Genomic DNA, 19323 nt, shown 5'->3' with positions numbered 1-19323 from the left:
CAAACTGATAAACTGCTAGCTGGACTGATCAGGAAAAACAGAGAACAGAAATTACCAGCTTCAGAATGAAAAAGAGGTTGACATCACAGATCCTACAGATATTAAAAGGATAAGAAGGACTCTTGTGAATAACTCTATGTCCATAAATTTGACAACTTAGATGAAATGGATAAATTCTTTGAAGATACAACTTACCAAAATGATACCAGATGAAACCAAAACTCTGAATAGCTTTATATTTATTAAAGAAATTGAATTTATCTAAACTTTCCCACAAAGAAAACAAACTAATTTTATAAATGTAATAGTAAAAAAGATAGAACTGGGTTATGAAAAAGTAAGCTTTTAATACCAACAGGAATAATGGCCAAGAGTCAACATTATGCAGGTTGTTAAGTGCTGGACTACAAGAAGAAAAAGAAATCAGCTCTGATGAAATTCATTTCTTCTTCCCTTTCACAGGCTTGGCAAATAAAGCTGGGTCTATTTGTTCCTTTGCCAGCCCTATGACAGAGAAGAGTCTTGCTGCCCTCTCCTGGAGAGTGCCCCCACATTTCAGTCCCAGGGCCATCAGTTCAGACTTCAGCTTTTCTAAACCCAGCAACTCCATTTCTGCAACAGAGCTGAATGCCAGTAAATCTATAGTTTCCTGACCAATATCCTAAAGGAAAAAAAAAAGAGACAATAATTAAAATACACTCCTTCCTATGAGTAAAGACTTTGTCAATACATGCTATTTTTCAAGTAATTTTCATTTTGACATATCTTGTTTCTGCATTTTAATATAAATCCAATTCAGCATGCATGCTCAATATACATAATTAGTAAACATTAATTTTCCACTTATATCATTTATAAACAAACATTCAGAACAGTAACAGAAGTATGGGGTTCCTGAACAAGATTTTTAATACTACTTTTTTCTTTCCTTGTTTTTCCAGGAAAAATACAAACATGAAAATATACCCAGCCTCAAAGGAGAGGCTAGGCCTCCCTATGGTTGTGCCTAAGAGCCTCCTCCCGAATGCCTCTTTGTTGCTCAGATGTGGCCCTGTCTCTCTAGCTAAGCCAACTTGAAAGGTGAAATCACTGCCCTCCCCCCTACGTGGGATCAGACACCCAGGGGAGTGAATCTCCCTGGCAACGTGGAATACGACTCCCGGGGAGGAATGTAGACCTGGCATCGTGGGACGGAGAACATCTTCTTGACCAAAAGGGGGATGTGAAAGGAAATGAAATAAGCTTCAGTGGCAGAGAGATTCCAAAAGGAGCCGAGAGGTCACTGTGGTGGGCACTCTTATGCACACTTTAGACAACCCTTTTTAGGTTCTAAAGAATTGGGGCAGCTGGTGGTGGATACCTGAAACTATCAAACTACAACCCAGAACCATGAATCTCGAAGACAGTTGTATAAAAATGTAGCTTATGAGGGGTGACAATGTGATTGGGAAAGCCATAAGGACCACACTCCTCTTTGTGTAGTTTATGGATGGATGAGTAGAAAAACGGGGGAAGGAAACAAACAAACAAAGGCACTCAGTGTTCTTTTTTACTTTAATTGCTCTTTTTCACTCTAATTATTATTCCTGTTATTTTTGTGTTTGTGGTAATGAAAGTGTCAGGGATTGATTTTGGTGATGAATGCACAACTATGTAATGGTACTGTGAAGAATTGAATGTACAATTTGTTTTGTATGACTGCATGGTATGTGAATGTATCTCAATAAAATGAATTAAAAAAAAAAGTTGCATGCTTACAACTGCAGAGATGGTATGAGGGTCAGATTAAAGCCCTAAGCATAAAAAATTCCACTATCTTCCCTAGAAAGGGCAATCTATCTATTTTTGCTTATTTATCATGGACAGGGTAGGTGGTGGTCAAACAAATAATGATGGACTTTGAATTAGCCAAGGAAACCAAGTTGTTCAGGTTTCTTCTCTTCTAAAAATCAAATCATTAGGTCAAAGAGTGAGCACTGAAGATTTTTGCTAGAAGTCAGTACACTGAAGACAGTGAATAATAAACTATTCAAGAGAAAGTGTGCACAATGAAAATGACTTCTTAAAAAAGGCTGAATGTGGAACTTAAATTTAATTATAAATTTTAAAAGAGCCAGTCCTTCTATAGAGAAGAGCTTCCTATCCAATTGACAATTATTGTTCAAACTGTATATCACACAGGAAAGAAAAACTGTAAATACAGATACAGTGATAGAAAAAAGCATCTTGTGTCAAATCTAAAAAGCCATCTATTGTAATGGGCCCCATTATTTTATGTATCATTAAGAAAGAATAAACAAATTAAGCTACAATATGAAACTGATTCACATCCAATTTCAAAGATGTGAAATGTGAAAAACACCCATCTTGGAACTGATGAACTATAGAACCAACTGATGAACTATAGAACCTGATGGCAAAATAGTATAAATCCCAGAGTTAAAATAATCTAAGGATTAGTTTGAGGACAAGGGAAACTTGACCGTTATCTGTACTTCTCAGTATTAAACAAGCCGTTCCACTAAGGAGTTGATAAAAAAGAGCACATTTTCATTTCAATGACTTATTGTAGAGGTGAAACTGATTTGGCTCTAGACATCTACCCCCACAAATTACTTACTGAGTTTCCTGATTGGCTTTCCTCCAGTTTGGCCATGGGGATGTTTTCCCTATCTTCTCCAGGTGTTACCTTGCTAACTCTTTCCCCATCAGTCATTTCCTCTGGCTCTGCCTTTCCATTCAGTCCGGCCCCAGCTGCTTTGTTTTCTATAGGTTCTTTACTCTCTGCCTCCTTTTCCTCTTGGGTCTCCTCGGTTCCTATAGCCATCTTCCTTTCTGTCTGCTCCTCAGTAGACTTCTCTTCCAGCTTAGCATATGAGTCTTCTGACATACCAATCCTGGAGTCAAAAACTGGGGTCTGTAGTTTTTCTGGTGATGCAGAGTCTGTACTCAATAGTCTAGCCCTCTGAGAACCATGGGGAAATTCAACTGCCATCCCAACACCATCACTGCCATCTGTTGGAACCTGGAAGCTCATTCCTGAAGTACTAGGTGCTTCTACACTGTCATCCTCTGAGCTCTCAGAACTGGAACACTCTGCATTTGCCAGTCCTTCCATGCCCAACCTATCAGAAGCAACCGAAAAGTTAATACCATGTATAACTTCTACTTAAAAAAAGAACTGCAGTTTGTCCAGGAAACAGACTTTGCCTGAATAAAAGTATCTGGAGCTTGCAGTGGAGAATAGGTTAAGTTTAAGAAAGATATTCCACAGGTATAAACAGAAGAACTTTTTAAAAAGTCAATGAGACCATCCCAAATATCCCAGAAGGATCTTTTTCAATGGGTGAATCCCCTAAAATAAAACTGATTTTGCTTAAAGCTTTTATTCCTATACTGCATTAATTTCAACTGTTGGAAAGTAAATAAAATAATAAAGTTAAAAGAAAATCCTATGCTTTATTAATAATCACCTCAAACTGGAAACTACCCAAATGTCTATTGACTAGATTCTTTCAACACCAAAAAATAATTCAAATACAAAGCAATTCATTTCATGTGATCTGCCACCCAAAGGAAAAACATTGTCTTTTAGAGTCTATTAATTGACATTTATAGCAGAAACCATTACTAATGTGTACAAAGTGACAATCATTGAAACCTAAAGACTGCAGCCCCCTGGAAAATTTGAGCTCCCATCAAACATTATTTATAAATGTGCTTGCAGCAGATAGATAAGTCTGTCATGTCAATCTTCTAAAATATCAATTTGGAATTAAAATTAAACATACTTACCAAAAGCATTTTCTTTTCCCTGAATTGGTTTCTCTGCTTGTTTTCGACTCAATAGGCCGTTTCCGATTCTCAGTGATTTCTGCTGACACCATTTTGCTGGAGGCAGCCTGCATACCTAATCAGAAATTTTAACAACTCAGTTTCCACTATCATGACTACGTTTAATTAAAGAAACTATAAAAATCTGGATTGCAAAAAGAGCTGCAAAACAACAAAATATCTCTAGATTTAAATTCCCTAAGATATCAAAATGCCATATGGTTAAAATGAGATTCATCTCAAATCTACAGAGATTTAAAATGATAAGCATTCTGGTTCTGGAATCAGATTTTTAGAGCAGAACACTATAGCACCAATGTCCAATTTTTACTTTGAGACTGAAAGATTTATACCTAGCTCTCCTCAAACCTAATTATTTGTCACTTGCACCAATTATTTACAAACATTTGTCTTTCCCCCTTATCTCATAAGCTTCTTTTTAAAATTTATTTTTTTTAATTTTTTAATCATTTTTTTTATTGTAGAACATAACATATATACATAAAAGTGGTAACTTTCCAAGTGCAATTTAACAAGCAGAGAGCAAATTTCAAAGATATTATGGGTTACAATTCCACAGTTTCAGTTATTTCCTTATTAATGAAATATAACATACATAACAAAAAGGTAGTATCTTTCAAAGTATGATTTAACAAGTACATATATAGGAAATTTCCAAAGTTATTATGAGTCTCATAAGCTTTTTAATGGAAAAGATTCTTCCTATTCAATTGTACCTACAATAGGTCTAGCATAACGCTTTGCATGCTTTAAAAAAAAAAGTGAATGAGAAATCATGCTCATTAAATACCATCAAGAAAATTGATCTAAAACAGGAAGCAAATACGTTCAGGTCTGGATACCTCCCAAAGACTCAGCTTATCCCCATGAAGCACTAAAAGTGTTCCTACTAGGGCCCATGGACCCATGGAATTCAGAGGTTAAGCAGGTCAAACATTCTGTGGGTATGTGTTCATATTTGAGGTGAGAGGGTCTACAGTTTTCATCAGATTCTCAAAGAGATCCACTATCCAAAAAAACTTAAGATCTGCTCTTTCTAGAGAGTCTGGAACAGCTGGCTTCAAGGATCCCGGCTGACCACATTAAAGAATCCTCATTCTCACCTTTGAGGACAGAATCCTCCAGACGCTCAGCCATTTCATGGCACTGCTGCTGATAGTCGGGGCTGGTGAAGCAGTGCTTGGGTTCTGCAAGCTTCCGCTGCAGTCGCTCCAGGCGCTTTTGCTCCTTTTCAGCCTCTCGCTCAGCTTGTTGTTTTACCCATTCAGCCATTCTGGGGACAGGGGAGAGATGTAACTGAGTGGATATATTATCCATGTGATTTTATATATAAAATGCCTCCTCCAAACAAATGAATGCACTCTTGTTCAAACTCTGACAGTTACCCAGAAATGTGTGTCATGCTTACAGGCATACTGTAACAGACTTAACTAAAACACAAAAGATAATTTTTAAGTTATGGAAAAGGTTAAATCTGATAATGTAATAAATCAGAGCATAAGTATTTAAAGTTTACATTTCTAATATGTATGGCATGTGTAGAAATCACTATTGATGAGAAAGTATGTTTCTTTCTTCAAAAAAACAAAAAAGTGGGCATCTTACGCTTTTTCATGATTGACATCTCGTAGTCTCCTTCCACTGAGATCCCTGCAAGCTTCTCGATTGGTTGTCTTCTCAATCTGAGCACCAAGTGCTCGGAGCATAGACCCAAAACCTAGCAAATATATTTGCAGAATGCAGATTAAAAAGGGTTCAAGGGTGGCTAAAAGCTAAATTTGTGAAAACAGTGTTATATCACAAGATTAAAGGTGAGCTCTACTTTTTTTTAAAGAGATGGACATCATGGTTATAACTCAGGTAGCAGGTAGAAAGACTGACAAACGTGATTCACCCTAATGTTTTTTTGCCTTTCATCTTTCTGAAATATTGTACCTACATAGGAATTTCTGTGGGCTTTACTCAGGGCCAGAGACCCCAGGATTCCCAGATTAAGAACCTGAAAAATTATATGGTTAGGTTTTGCAGTGAGTTTAAAAGGAAGGGTAATTTTAAGCTGTCACTGGGAGCTTATGACATGCTTCATTCTTACTGATACAATTCAAACTGCAGGATGATTATAATCTGAGATGTCAACTTTCAGAAAACCAAATTAAATCATCGCAGATTTTGAAAAAGCTTGGGGATTACATGTTAGCACATCAGGAGAAATACCAAGAACTGTTCATATTGTTTCACTCTTTTCATTTCTTTTCTCTCTTTTCAGATGTGGGGATACAACCAGAACCTTAACCTACTCCAATCTATAAATAGTGACTTTAAACCTCCCTTGGAACTACAACTAGACAAAATTTTTGATAAAAGCAGGAGATTTGATTGTTTTAAAGCTCTTCCTTCAACAAACTGGACAGAATAAAAGTCATCTCTCTTCATCTAATATTCCCCAAAGTTTCATAGCCGGGGCTACCTAAAAGTTAACTGGCTGGAGACGGTGGGAATTGAATCATACAGTATTTTTTCCTCCAAAAAAATAAAAAATAAAATATTCAAAATTAGAAGAGTAAAGGATTTTATAAGGCAAAACAAGGCTGGCATATTACAGAGATCAAGGAGTTTGTTAATATGACACATATAGCTAAGGACTGCAGATATATTACAACTAAGTGGTCAACATTCATGTCGTACCTCCTTTTCCACCACAAAGTCTGGGTTCCAGACTATAGATAGCTCCATGCCGCACTGCGTCATTGGTGTTAATGAGTGCTCCATTGCATTTTACAAAGAAGTACTCCACTGGAACATCCTGGAAATTAAGTTTTGGGTTTTTTAATGCCTTTTATGAGACAATACAAGTTTCTTGCAGGTAGGGACCTAGATTATTTATCTTTCTATTATCCCAGTTACAAACAGATAGTGTGTGTTCAATTAGTATTTGATGAGTTGATAAAAACCACTAACAGAAAAACAAGTCATTTCATATGATGCATTCTATGATAAAATTTTTTCCTAATATTAATTACCTACTCATGATACATAAAAGAACCTTCAGTCTTTGGGGTGAAAGCAAAAACAATTTCTTTCTTTTTCTCTAATAGGAAATTTCAGTAAAGGAAGAAAATTGTACCGGGCTCAGATCCAATAACTCCAAAGGTCCCATTTTCTTTTTAAACAGGTAAATTCAAATTGAACATCAAGAGTGGTCCAAGGATGGACAATTTAAACTGACAACATACATCCTGACAAGGGTAGGTAGAGAAAAGGAGGAGGGAAGGGAGGTGACATGGGTAAGGTTTTTAATACACCTGTGTAAGCTCTAACATTTTTAGGGCCAACTAGTGCCAGTCTTTGCCTCTTCTGATAGCTTCCCCTGAAGTTCACAGCCAATCACTGCAGAAGCCCAAGTATCCCCAAACCCATTCTGCATAATATTTTAAAAATTCTCAGAAAAGAAATAAAAACTGTACATGTTTCTAAACAAGTTTCTGATGTTGTAAATAAGAAAACAGTTAAGTATTTTTCAAAATTACATGAACCTAGAAGGTATACATTTAAATCTATAATATTAAGAGCAAAGAGATGTCAACATCAACAGGAAAGGAAAAATGCATTATTGGTATCTTGTTAAAGTGGAAACTATAGACAGCTCTGAACCACATCGCACATCTATTTCAAAGGAAAACATGCATTCAACAAATATTATTGTCTACTATTTGCCAGGTAAAGTTTCAGGTGTTGGAGTACTACAGTCAATAAAAGTCCCTGCCTCAGGGAGCTTGCATTCTAGTAGGGGAAGACAAATGATAAACAAATAAATTATATATTATGTCAAGTGGAGATAAGCAGGGCAAAGGGAATAGCATTTATTGATGGGAGTGGTGGTGATCTATTTTTTTATAAAGTTAGTCAAGAAAAACTTCCATGATCAAGCAACATTTGAGCAGAGAACTAAAGTGAGGGGCACAAGACATCTGGCTCTCTGGGTAACAGTATTCCAGATATGAGCAACAGCAAAATGGCCAATGTGGCTAGAACGAAGTAAAAAGAGAGAGAGAGAGAATCTGATAAGGCCTTATAAACTATTATAAGGACTATGGATTTCACTTTGAATAAAACAACTGTCAGCTTTTGGGTAAAAAAATGAGATAATCTGACATGCTTTAAAAGGGTTATTCTAGTTGTTGAACTGAAAATAAGATTACAGAAAAGGAAAGGATAGAAGCAGGAAAATCAATGAGGAAGCTACTGTGATAATCCAGATGGAAATAAAGGGTATTTGGACCAGGGTGGTAGTAGCAGGTGGTGATGAGAAATGGTGAGATTCTGAAGAGATTCTGAAGGTAAAGGCAACAGCATTTGCTAATGGCCTGGATGAGGGCTGTGAGGTCAACTGAGGAAATCAGGAAGAGTCCACAACTCTAGTTTGAGCAATGGGAGAATAGAGTTGCCATTTACTATGTTGGAGAAAACCGAAAAAGAACTTTTAAGGAAAAATCAGTCCCATTTTGGACAAGGTAGTTTGAGATGTCTATTAGGCAGTCAAGGAGAAATGTCATGTAAGCTGACAGATATAAAAGTCTGGAGTTTAGGGGAGAGTTTGGGCTGAAGATTTACATTTGAAAGTTGGTAGAATGTTGATGGTACTTACAGCCATGCAACTGGATGGAATCATCTGGATAAGAGAGGAAAGACCAGAAGACTGAGCCCTGGCCACTCCAAAGTTTAAGAGATCTGACTGATGAGGAGGAACCAGCAAAAGAGACTGAAAAGGAGAAGCTAGTGAGGAAGGAAGAGAACTGAAGGTAAAGATCTCGACAAGTGAGAAAAGTTTATCATGGAAGAGTAAAGGGTCAATTGATACTGGCAGGCCAAGTGAGATGAAAACTGGAAACTCATCATTGGTTATGACAACATAGAAGACACTGATGAGCACTGTTTTGTTGGAGTGATAGAGACAAAAGCCTAACTACAATGAGTTCTAAAGAAAGAGAGGAATTTTACCATAAAGACCAGAGAAAACAAGGTGGTGGCTGTAAGGGATGGGCTCATGTTTGCACCAGGTAGGAATGATCGAATAAAGAGGGAAAACACTAAAAGATGAAGGAAAGAGAGAATTAATGCCAAAATAAGCTCTTTAGTAGGCGAGAGAGCACAGGACACTGTGCACAAGTGGAGGGGTGGGGACTGTAAAATAATAATGACAGTCATCCACAGTAATAGAAGAGAAGGGTGAGTATATGGTATGTAGTAGAGGTTTTGGTGGGAGAATGAGGAAATTCTCTCTTTACTATCTCTATTTTCTCAATGAATAGAAAGTTCAGGCCTCAGGATGGAAGAAGTATTGAGGCTTTAAGGATGAAAGAGTGATGAACTAAGCAGTGCTTACCAACCCTTTTCATACCACAGCGCACATTAAAAAAATTGTGTGTGTGTGTGTGTGTGTGTGTGTGTGTGGCCCCTTGGGAACAATGAGTGAAGCTGCTGAAGATCAATGAGGTTCTAAGCTGCCCCGGGTTCCATCCAGTTGCCCTGAGGGCCATTCTTAGCAGTCCTGTGACCCACCGTGGAAGCCTACTCTGGATTAGGAAAATACAGAACTGCCAAGCAGCACTAGGATTGGTGTTTATGAATTTACAGTGAGACTATCAGTGTGGTTACATTTTCTCTACCATACTTACTGCCCAAATGAAGGGGCAGAATAGATGGAGAGTTGGATTTAAGTTGATTAGAGTTTTCCCAAACAAATATAATAGCAGGAGAGATAAGCATGACAGCTTATGCTATATGCAATGAAATGATTAACATGAAGGACTATTCTTGTCTGTAAAATACTGTCTACCTCAAAGAATTGTTGTAAAGATTAAATGAGATACGTATACACCCTCCTATTTGTTTAATGTTTTATAAATTGAGTCACTTTAGTTTCTTTTAATATTTTATATTTCTAATGGGTATGGTATTTCTAAAATTCTAAATACCTTTAAAAGACATTAATGTGAAGGCAGAAAGATTATACATCATACTGCATTTCTATAACAGAACTGCTTATTAAATAAGACAACTGATCAACAAAATTGCATTTTATTTAAGACTTGTCAATTAATAATCACTAGTAGAAAACAAAGGACAAAGAAAATTTAGAATCAATTTAACTTTTTTTAACCATTTGTGAATTATAAAGCACTTCAAGCATAAAGTATTATACGTGTCTTAGCCGAGTCAGCCAAACCACCACCAGAGACAAACCGAAAGTTCAATAGTCAACTTTACTAACTTATCACAAGGAGGGAGGGCTGCACACCAGAGGACTCACAGGTATCTCACCAACCAGAGAAAAGAAATGAAAGGATCCGGGGTAAGAGTGGAGTTTAGGTGAAATTTAAAAAAAAGCACAACTGTGTATAAAAGGGTCAACATCAGATCTGGATTGTGTGAACTGGATCCAGACTCCTGTTTCCTTGGAAACCACAAAGTTAAGTGGAGAATGTTGCATTCAGAAACTCCAAATATGAAGCTCTGCTCCTGTGTTGGAAATCAAGAGTGTTTTTCTGCATCAAAATGACTTAGATCCTCAAGGCAAGAGTGGCATGTTTCATTCTTGCTGATTAGTCTCAAACAACAAAATTCCCTATAGTCTATGATTTTGACAACAACGTTTCTCAGTGAAAAAGCAGACCCTCAAGGAAGTCAATATATTTCACCACTGCAGCATGTCCTTGGGAGAAATACTGTTTCCCACAAACTTTGCAGCTGTTTTTATGTGTCTGTTAGCCAGCCTAATGAACCTCAGGAGAGATACTTACATTTCTTAGTGAGAGCTAACACTATCATGTGTATAGTTTTGTTCTAAAAAGCACAGGTGTGGAACTGAGCTATTTTTACTTGTTCAGTATCTCATCAAATACCCTTTCATAAGTTTTTTGTTTCTATTCATACTTGCTATGGTCATATTTCTTAAGTACCTGGCAGAATCCTCTCATTTATCTTGATTCTTACAGTGTTTAAAAATTCTTATTTTCAACATTTCTCATAGTTAAGATCCTATTTTTTCTGGACTCACTTTGGATCAATTGTTGGTAATCTTGAAAACTGCACTCATGAGAAAAGAGTTATTTTCAGAGATATTAAAATTCAAAATTTTTAAAAACATTTCCCCATTCAGATGACCAAAATAGTGCTGCTGACAGTTTTTAGAATGGATTGCAGTGTAGGAAGAAAACAGGGAAGCTGAAAAACACCTTCTTTGCAAACACACATTACTTCTTCATGGAACCTGTCCAAGTGTTAACATTTGTTAAGCTTATAAATAACAAGCAGAAGAAACAGCCTGGGAAGCACAGATGAGTTGTGGTTATAAAAAAAAGAGAATACTAGATAACTGCCAAAATTAAATTTAGGTTGAGGGAACTACCAAATTCTTTAGACAACTGAATAGGCTTAACATCACAAAATGGTAAAAGCCTGCTTACTTAAAGATTAGTAAAACCACGCAAACAACTTTGGAAGTACGCCCTCGATAGGTTTTCAAAAATAAGCACGGACAATTTAGACTATTCAATAATTAGTGAAAATATTTAAATGACACGCCCCAAGAACCCATGCCCTCAACAGGATACATGTGTGAATGCCTGATCCCAATCAGTGACCAGATGAACCCATCTTCCTCACCAACAATCCTTTGTCCTGGGTTCAAATACAATATACTTCTCTAGTTTTGAGTTTACAGGGCTGTGTGATCAGGGGACAAAATGCACGTTACATAACCATAATATGAATGCAGAATAAATGTAAGGAAATGTGCCCTACAGGTCATCTGGCCCAACTGCCTCATTTACAGATGAAGAAACTGAGAGGTAAACAAAGCGCCTGTGAACGGAGATTTTTTTCCCTTCCTTCTGTAGAGAGGCAAAACAACTACACCACAAAACAAAAACAAAGGAAGTCCTCCGTATCAACTGGAAGGACCTTAACATTACACAATCCTAGGTCTCAAAACTGAAAACCATAAAGAATAGACGCACCCCGGACAGACCCTCTCCACACCCAGCCCTGTCCCTTACCCCTCTTTTCCCTTCCCGGTAGCCGCAGACCTCACCTGATCTTGGCAGTGACGGTGGATAAAATCCCATACGGAGCACCCAGCCGTAGCACACCGCACCGCCTTGCACCCGAAGCCGGGGCCGCGAATCCATACTAGCGCCGCAGGGTCCGCCATTTCATCCAGTCGCCAAATCTGGAGACTCACTGGGCGCCGGGCGCTGGAAGCCACAAGCAGTCCGGCGCGTCTAGATGACGTTAACGTCTCCTTCCAGTGCCCCGCCCCTCAGACGCCCGCTCGCCCCGCCCATCCCCTGAGGCCAGTCACGTGATCCGAGCCTCCGAGCCGCGCTGGCTGGGGGAGGGGAACAGGAAGGGCCTGGCGGAGGCCGATAAGACAGCAGAGCACGAGGGCGAGACGTTGCTAGGAGAAGTTGCTAGGGCGGGGCTCGAGGGACTCGCTATAAAAGGCTGGCGCTGGGTTTAGGTTTCGAGTGTTCTGGCTGTGAGCGATAGGGCTGTAACTAAGCACCGCCCTGTGCCGCAGGCTTTGGCCCCTTTCCTTACATCTGTGTAGTTATTTTTGGGTGGCGGGGAATTGTGGCCGGAGAAGGCACTACTCTCTGGAGGTGTGAGGGGAGAAGTTGCAGTCCCTGGAAGCGGTATTGAGGGGCTGCTTCCTGGGCCTTGGGGAGCCCCCGCAGAAACCCCAGAACGAGAGAAAAGACGTCAGGAGGGCCGAAGCACCCGCCCGCCTGGTTTTTCCTCCTGGCTTACTACGCATTCTCTTCCTTTTCAGAAACAGCCAACCTCCCAGTTTCTGTCAGCCACTCTCAGTTTCTTCTTATTGCCTTCTGTTTGCGCTCTACATTATCCCCGCTTCAGCTCTGTTTTCAAAATATTTCAAAGCAAAGTGAGCCCTTGTGAAAGGCAGTTGCAGGAGTGACGCTCACGGTAATGCTGCTTCAAAAAGCACTACCATAACTTTTATTCTTCACCGTGGAAACACACTCGTACAGATTTGCATAATATAACTTAAAAAAGGCCCGGGGAATCTGAAGTAATATCTTAATATTTAATATACTGAATTACGATATTTCCAAAGTCCTGAACAATTTAAAAGCCGATAGTGTGAAGACAGGAGTTATCGAGATGTATCTGTACCGATTAAACACAAATGTTTGGGCCCACAGAATCGTATTCTCTGCTGTTAAGATGCTTGGCAATTGAAACACATTGCTGAGGGGAAAGCAACAAAAAATTCAGAAACCGTTTAACAGTGGGGGTGTGAGGAAAAATAGAATTTCAAGACCTGTGAAATTATAGATCTGTTGTCTTTATTTCACTTACAGAGGGAAAGTGTGAGAGAGAAAGGGCCCCCACGGGGATTCCAGTAGATAAAGAAAAATTACACAGAAAATAAGAAAGAAATGTAGTGCCTGAGAGAGCAGTGTTTTTCAAAGGAGGTGTCATGGTAACCCTGGAATGGGTAGGTATCTCACCAGGTCGGAGTTCTAGAAAGCTCTAGTGCCTCTATTATCACCTCCCAAGTTCTCCCATTTAACCTAAAGAGAGCCCTTAAGCCCCTTCTCCTTGGTTTATTCATAGTTTCTTGTTTCTGAGGTTTAAAAATGTCTATTTCAAGGGTCCGGGGGCTTCCTCCCCTATTAAGTAACCAAAGAGAGGATCAGTTCAGATTTACATAACATTTATGCTTAAGGTCAATGCTCTGTATCCTGTAAGGATTTGTTGATAAGGAAAGCTCACATCTGTATTACTAACATAGATAGTCCTCAGAAAACCTAAAGTCTGAATGGAATTATTCATTTTTAGTTCCTCTGTTGCATTTAAATTCCTCATTAAAAAAAGTACCCCCAAGTATTGATCAGGAATTAGTCATTTAAAATATGAAATAACTACTGTTTTATCTTTTTAAAGATGCAAATTTCCTGAGCAATATGTAATCTGTTATTTAGTCTTCACAATGAGCACCCAGTACCCTGAAGTACACGGAATAGATGTAAAATAAATATTAGTTGGATATTTGATGAATTACTAAGGTAGGAGGTCAAATTAATTATTCCCAATTTACACCTGGAAAAAAAACATATTTTGCACTAATATAACTTGGATTGATCACTATTAAATTCATTTAAAAATGGGGAAATTGAGGCAACCTAAAGGGTTACAGCTATGTTTGAGAACACAGTGCACATCAGTGGAAAGAATCTAGAAAGACAGTAGTTTAGATGGGTTGCTGAGAGTCTGTGGTGGTGTCCAATAGACAGTGCTATTTGGACAGGACCATCAGTGGTTATGGAAAAGAAGAGCCAACTTCTGCCACCTTCCCACCTCATGACGTCAGGTAGAGAAGGGACAGGATGGTACAAATATGGCTGTGAAAACTAAGTGGTGAGTGGGAGGGGGCAGTTCCTCTCTACGAAAATAGTGTAGTGTGCTCCTAGGACCGTATTTGGTGGTGTTTCCAAAAAACCACTTCGGCTTTGTTTCTGCCCATCTGCTCCAAAAGGTTGACTCTAGACATACATTTGCTTTCTGAGGACTGGTTTAGCTGCCAAAAAGGGACACTGTGAAAGGATCCTGAGGCAATGCAGGATAATTGTTCACTGGCAGGAAATGACAACACCAGACAATGTTTGTGTGGTAACTCCTTAGCAGTGCTCGATTTGAGCCAAAATGTCATGCTGGTCTACAAGAACAGGAAGCAGAGCTGTACACTCTGGTAATTTCCATAAACAACAGCAAGGCTCCTAAACTAGTGAATTCACAGACAATACTCATGTGCTTGATATGGCTGACCCCCCTACATAAAAGTCACACTTCTGTGCTTTTAGCCTTGTTCAAGCTCAGAGGAGAGGGATAATGATCCTTAATGCTGTCTTTATGACAAAGGTGGTACAGGCTGCTTCTCCTGTGCCACAAACACAAAACTGCCATGAACTCCAAATTGGCAAGTGTCAGCCATAGATGGCTCCAGCCCCGGGAACAATAAGGTCAGCTGTTTGAATGGAAAAACAGCTTCTGGGTAAGAGCTGTGTAGTTCACACCGGGTGGTGGATGGTATGGGAGGTGGGGCCTGAAGCCAGGACCTAGGGGAGGCACAGCTCCGCCCTCCCTCCTTTACTGGATAGAAGAAAACAGGACACGTCAAGGGTGAGGTGGAGTTGAGAGGAGGGCTTGTGTTTAGCTCTGGTGCCGGGAAAGAGCACAACAGAGCAGGCTAGAGTGGAGGTGCAGAACATAGATAAAATGCTGGAATGGCAGTCAGTGCTGAAGATGGAAGTCCACCTTTTTGTAGTATCAGCAAGAAGAAAGGATCTTCATTCAGGGTGGACTTACATCAATAAATTCTATCACTCCTGATTGCTCTAGATATTAGCTTGTTTGCATTATCATGGTAACACTCGTTTTCAAAGGTTGTCATTTTTACCACCACTGTCAAATAATGTTACAACATTAAAATTTTTAAATTATTGTCATGTTATTCACTCTACTAGGGCCATACAGCAAAATTGGCATAGCACCTGTCTTCTAGAAATTTAGCATCTCAGTACTGGAATTTTTTCAACATTAAAACTTGATTTCTCTCCAATAAATAAAAGTCCATGACCCTTTATGAATTCTGCATAGGCAAGTCTCTGAAAAGGGGATAACTCTGCTGGAGAAGTGGTAGGTCTTTGGGGTATTTTTAAAAATTATTTGACTTTAGTGTGTGTCCACTAACTGTAGTTATCTTTGATACAAAGAAATAACCTTCACTACTTTATTTTAGCTTTGGCAACCAAAGAGGAAATATTATTTGGTGAATAGAGAGAGACGGACCAAAAGTCAGATGTTTCTTGTTTTCCAAAGTTTCACTGTATGAAATCAGGAAGCTCATCTGATTGCTTTACAAAGTTGTTTCTGAATGAATGGCTAAGAGCATGATGATTGTTGTAATAATTTACCTTTCCATCACAGGGTGTGGTGAAAATTTGTAATTGTAAAATTCTTTGAGATTTTTTTAATGAAAGCTGTGTGTCTTATCAATTAAAGGTCACAGGTCATAGGGCCACTGAATTATGATTCTGGTTTGAATAAATTAACTAAATTTATTTGAATCACTAAACTGTCTGGCTAATACTTATTTCAAACACATTTTTAAAACCTAAAAGCAAAAAGGTAGGAATAAGCCCAAAGCCATCTAAGCAGCCAAATTCTGTGCATTTTTCTCACAGAACCCTGGGCTTGACTTTATATCACATTCACTCTTATTTTAAAAAGAATTCTATTAAGTGTGATTGTCTGCATAACAGCTTACAGAAATTTAGAAGTAAATTAATACAAAGTGGGAGAGCAAAATAGGGCTGAAAGAGGCTGGGGTGGGGACAAGAATAAGTGAAAGCTGCTGTCCCGAGTGTCAGAAAAAGACAAAACAAACCAAACAGCACTGAGAAAAAACTCAAAATCACTGCTGTCAGGAAACATTTCGTGTTGGTTCAAACGTTTTGACATATCACAATAGACTTAAGCATTCCTCTATTATAGCAGAGTAAAATCATTGGTGATAATCCTGAGAACCTAAATCTTGAAGGGAAGTCTCAGTTATGTTCAGTGTACCCTACTTAAGATGACAAGGTAGCATGATAACACATTTGAGAAAGATTTCCACCAAAACAGGTTAGGACTTAAACATTCCTCAACATAAGGTATCAAATCTAACAACCAAAAAAACTCAGCTATCCAGAATAGCATGTTTCCTGAAAGTTCCAGATGGTAGAGGTCCTAGCTGCATGTTTAGGCTCTCCCCCAAATAACTTTTGTATCCTAATGTATTTCAAACAGAGAGTCAGATGAATTGCCTTATGTACAAATAAACATTTTCCTCTTTTACTATAATATAACATTAATTTCAACACATAACTTCTCTTTTAATTATCCAGATCCTTGGAAGATAGACAATCTGTGCCACTCAGGATAAGAAGAAAAAGATGGAAATGATAAAAAAAAAAAAAAGAAAACTTCTCTCATCTTCCATAAATTGGTAGAGAGCTTGCCTCTGAATATTTACTTCAAATTTGCAATCCATGTATCTGGGATACGTAAAAGAATCATAAAGGATATAAAATGCATATTTATCCTGTCATCACTGTCAGAAATCTCTGGATAATTGGTTGAGGAAGAAGAGTAATGCACATTATGTGCTGCTTATTAGGGGATGCAAAAAAATTATATACAGTCCCAAGATGATATCAGTATTAAGTTGGAGCAGTGTTTCCCAAAGTGTATCCATGAAATGCTAGGTCACCACATTGTACTAATATGAAAAAATTCCATTTCCTAATAAATTTGGAAAACTCCCATTTACATGCCCTCTTTTAGAGCAGCACAAAGGGCCTTAATATGATAAAAGACATAAGAAATTCTATCTTTGCTTAACCTAGTATTTCTCAAACTTATTTGACTATGGATCCTCTTTTCAAGTTACACCTATTAAAAGGCCCTAGGATTAGTGTTCAGGAAAGGCTGTGGTTGAGGTATGATAAACCATGGCATTTCTAAATAAAAATACCAGCAACACTGATTACAAAGTCACTGCCTCTGATTCCTCAGTGTATTATGGAGCTCAGTTCATTTTAATCCATACAAACAGACATATTTTTCCTCTGTGCACCATCAAAATCCACTCCACCATATTTTTTTTTCTAGTTGTTAGGACCGATACTGGTGAGCTAAGTCTTTCTGCCTCTTGGAGGATAAGGTAATTACTGAACACAACTACATTACTTGTCCTTTTCATGGCCCTGTGCAGAGTCAATAAACACAAAGGAATTTACTGTGTAAAGATGAGACTCTGTATCATCATAGCTCACCCTGAAGATTTAGAGAGACCTACAATATGAGTGGGTTGTTCAATTTAATTTAACAGCCATTTATTTCTTACCTCCTAAGTGCAGGAAAAGAGTAGTGAGAGGGTGGGGACTGGACAGAGAGATACCAAGATGAAAAAAGTGAGGGCCTGCTCTCCAGACACTCTAAAACATGATAAATAAAGAATAATTCTTAAAACATCTCAGACAAATAAATGTTGTAATAGATACCCAGGCACACACAAACTCCTCTATCGGCTTATAGAGGAGAGAGAAAGTCAAAGAATTTGGGTCTTGAATGGGTACACATTGGACAGTCCAATTAGGTAAAAGATCGTTTATGACACATACACACTTTGTATATAAAGACACATAGGGAGGAGAGCACAGTGTTTGTTCAAAGAATGGCAAGGAGACTGATATTTCTGCAAGAGAGTGTGTAGCAAGGGAAAAGAATGGAAGCTGTGGACGATAATGGCTGGAGATGTAGAAAGCCCTTTTAATGCCAGGCGGAGAAGTCTGGACCTTGTTCCATACGGAAGCGGAGACCAAGGCAGATTTTGAAGTGAGAAGAGACATGATCATATCTATGTTTTAGAAAAATAACCTTAGGGAGAGCTTGGGTGCATAAGCAACAACAACAATAATAACAGCCACCATTGATTGAATAGCAATCCATATTTTACAAGTACGGAAACAAAAAGTGACTTGACCTGGGTCACACAGCAATTAGGTGTCAAAGACAGGATTTCAGCTAGGGTCTGACTGATTCCACAGCATATAGACCAGTTAGGAGGTTACAGCCAACATCCAGAGGAAATGAAGGCCTGTAGACAGTGGCAGCAAAAAGAAGACAATGAAAAAAATTTAAAAAAGAAGAGAGAAAGAGAGAGAATGGATGGGAGACACTGAGAAAGCAGAATGAATAAATCATTCCCTGTCTGCTTTAGGTGACCTGGTGACCTTGAAGAGAAATTATAATGTAGATAAGAGAAGATCATGGAGTCATGGAAGAAACGAGGGGACATTTGGTAATTCTTGGGTGTCTTTTTCCTGCCAGAAACCCTCAAGATCCTGTTGAGTAAAAAGCAGGGAACCCAGCTTAGAATATTTCTATTGTGTCTTTGATGTACTTCTTGCCAAGTTCCTTTTCTCCGCCTTTTCCTTTATATATTTGGGTTCCATGTGCAGCCCATCAATGTCTGTGTCATGAATTTATAATGAATGCGGTTATTATCTGCATGAATCTGGAAAATGCTTGTGTTTTTGCATCGTGGATCCTGTGTAAATAGAAAATCCAGTGAAAAGGGCTGGATGCTGTTATGATATTAATGGAATGCAGATGCAGATAAAGACATTAAGCCTGAGCCTGTCATTCTGAGTTACATTCCTTTGCGTGATTATTGTAATATTGGATATATACCTTGTTTGTGTACTGAAATTATTATTTGCTTTTGAGGAGGCAAGAGAGGGACTTTGTTATCATATTGACAGTCTCTAGGATTTATTTTAGGGTTAAAGAGTGACTTTTTGGAAATACCATAGCCTTTTCTTTGAAATTGCA

At 38.5% G+C, this 19323-nt stretch overlaps 1 protein-coding gene across 1 annotated transcript; it reads right to left on the bottom strand.

The window, feature by feature from the left end:
• Window positions 1-222: 222 nt before the first annotated feature.
• Window positions 223-12116, bottom strand: SDE2 (SDE2 telomere maintenance homolog). Its single transcript, XM_037822807.1, has 7 exons — window positions 11948-12116; window positions 6541-6658; window positions 5461-5572; window positions 4959-5128; window positions 3796-3910; window positions 2621-3125; window positions 223-661 (listed from the first exon to the last, which is right to left on the bottom strand). Exons 1-7 carry the CDS (start codon window positions 12065-12067, stop codon window positions 440-442), a joined length of 1362 nt encoding a protein of 453 aa, XP_037678735.1. The 5' UTR covers window positions 12068-12116; the 3' UTR covers window positions 223-439.
• Between the last annotated feature and the right edge of the window lie 7207 nt (window positions 12117-19323).

The sequence above is a fragment of the Choloepus didactylus genome, chromosome 2 (genome assembly GCF_015220235.1).
Source record: "Choloepus didactylus isolate mChoDid1 chromosome 2, mChoDid1.pri, whole genome shotgun sequence".
Lineage (NCBI taxonomy): Eukaryota > Metazoa > Chordata > Mammalia > Pilosa > Megalonychidae > Choloepus > Choloepus didactylus.
The sequence above is the reverse complement of the archived record's forward strand: the minus strand, read 5'-3'. Positions and strand labels throughout refer to the sequence as shown.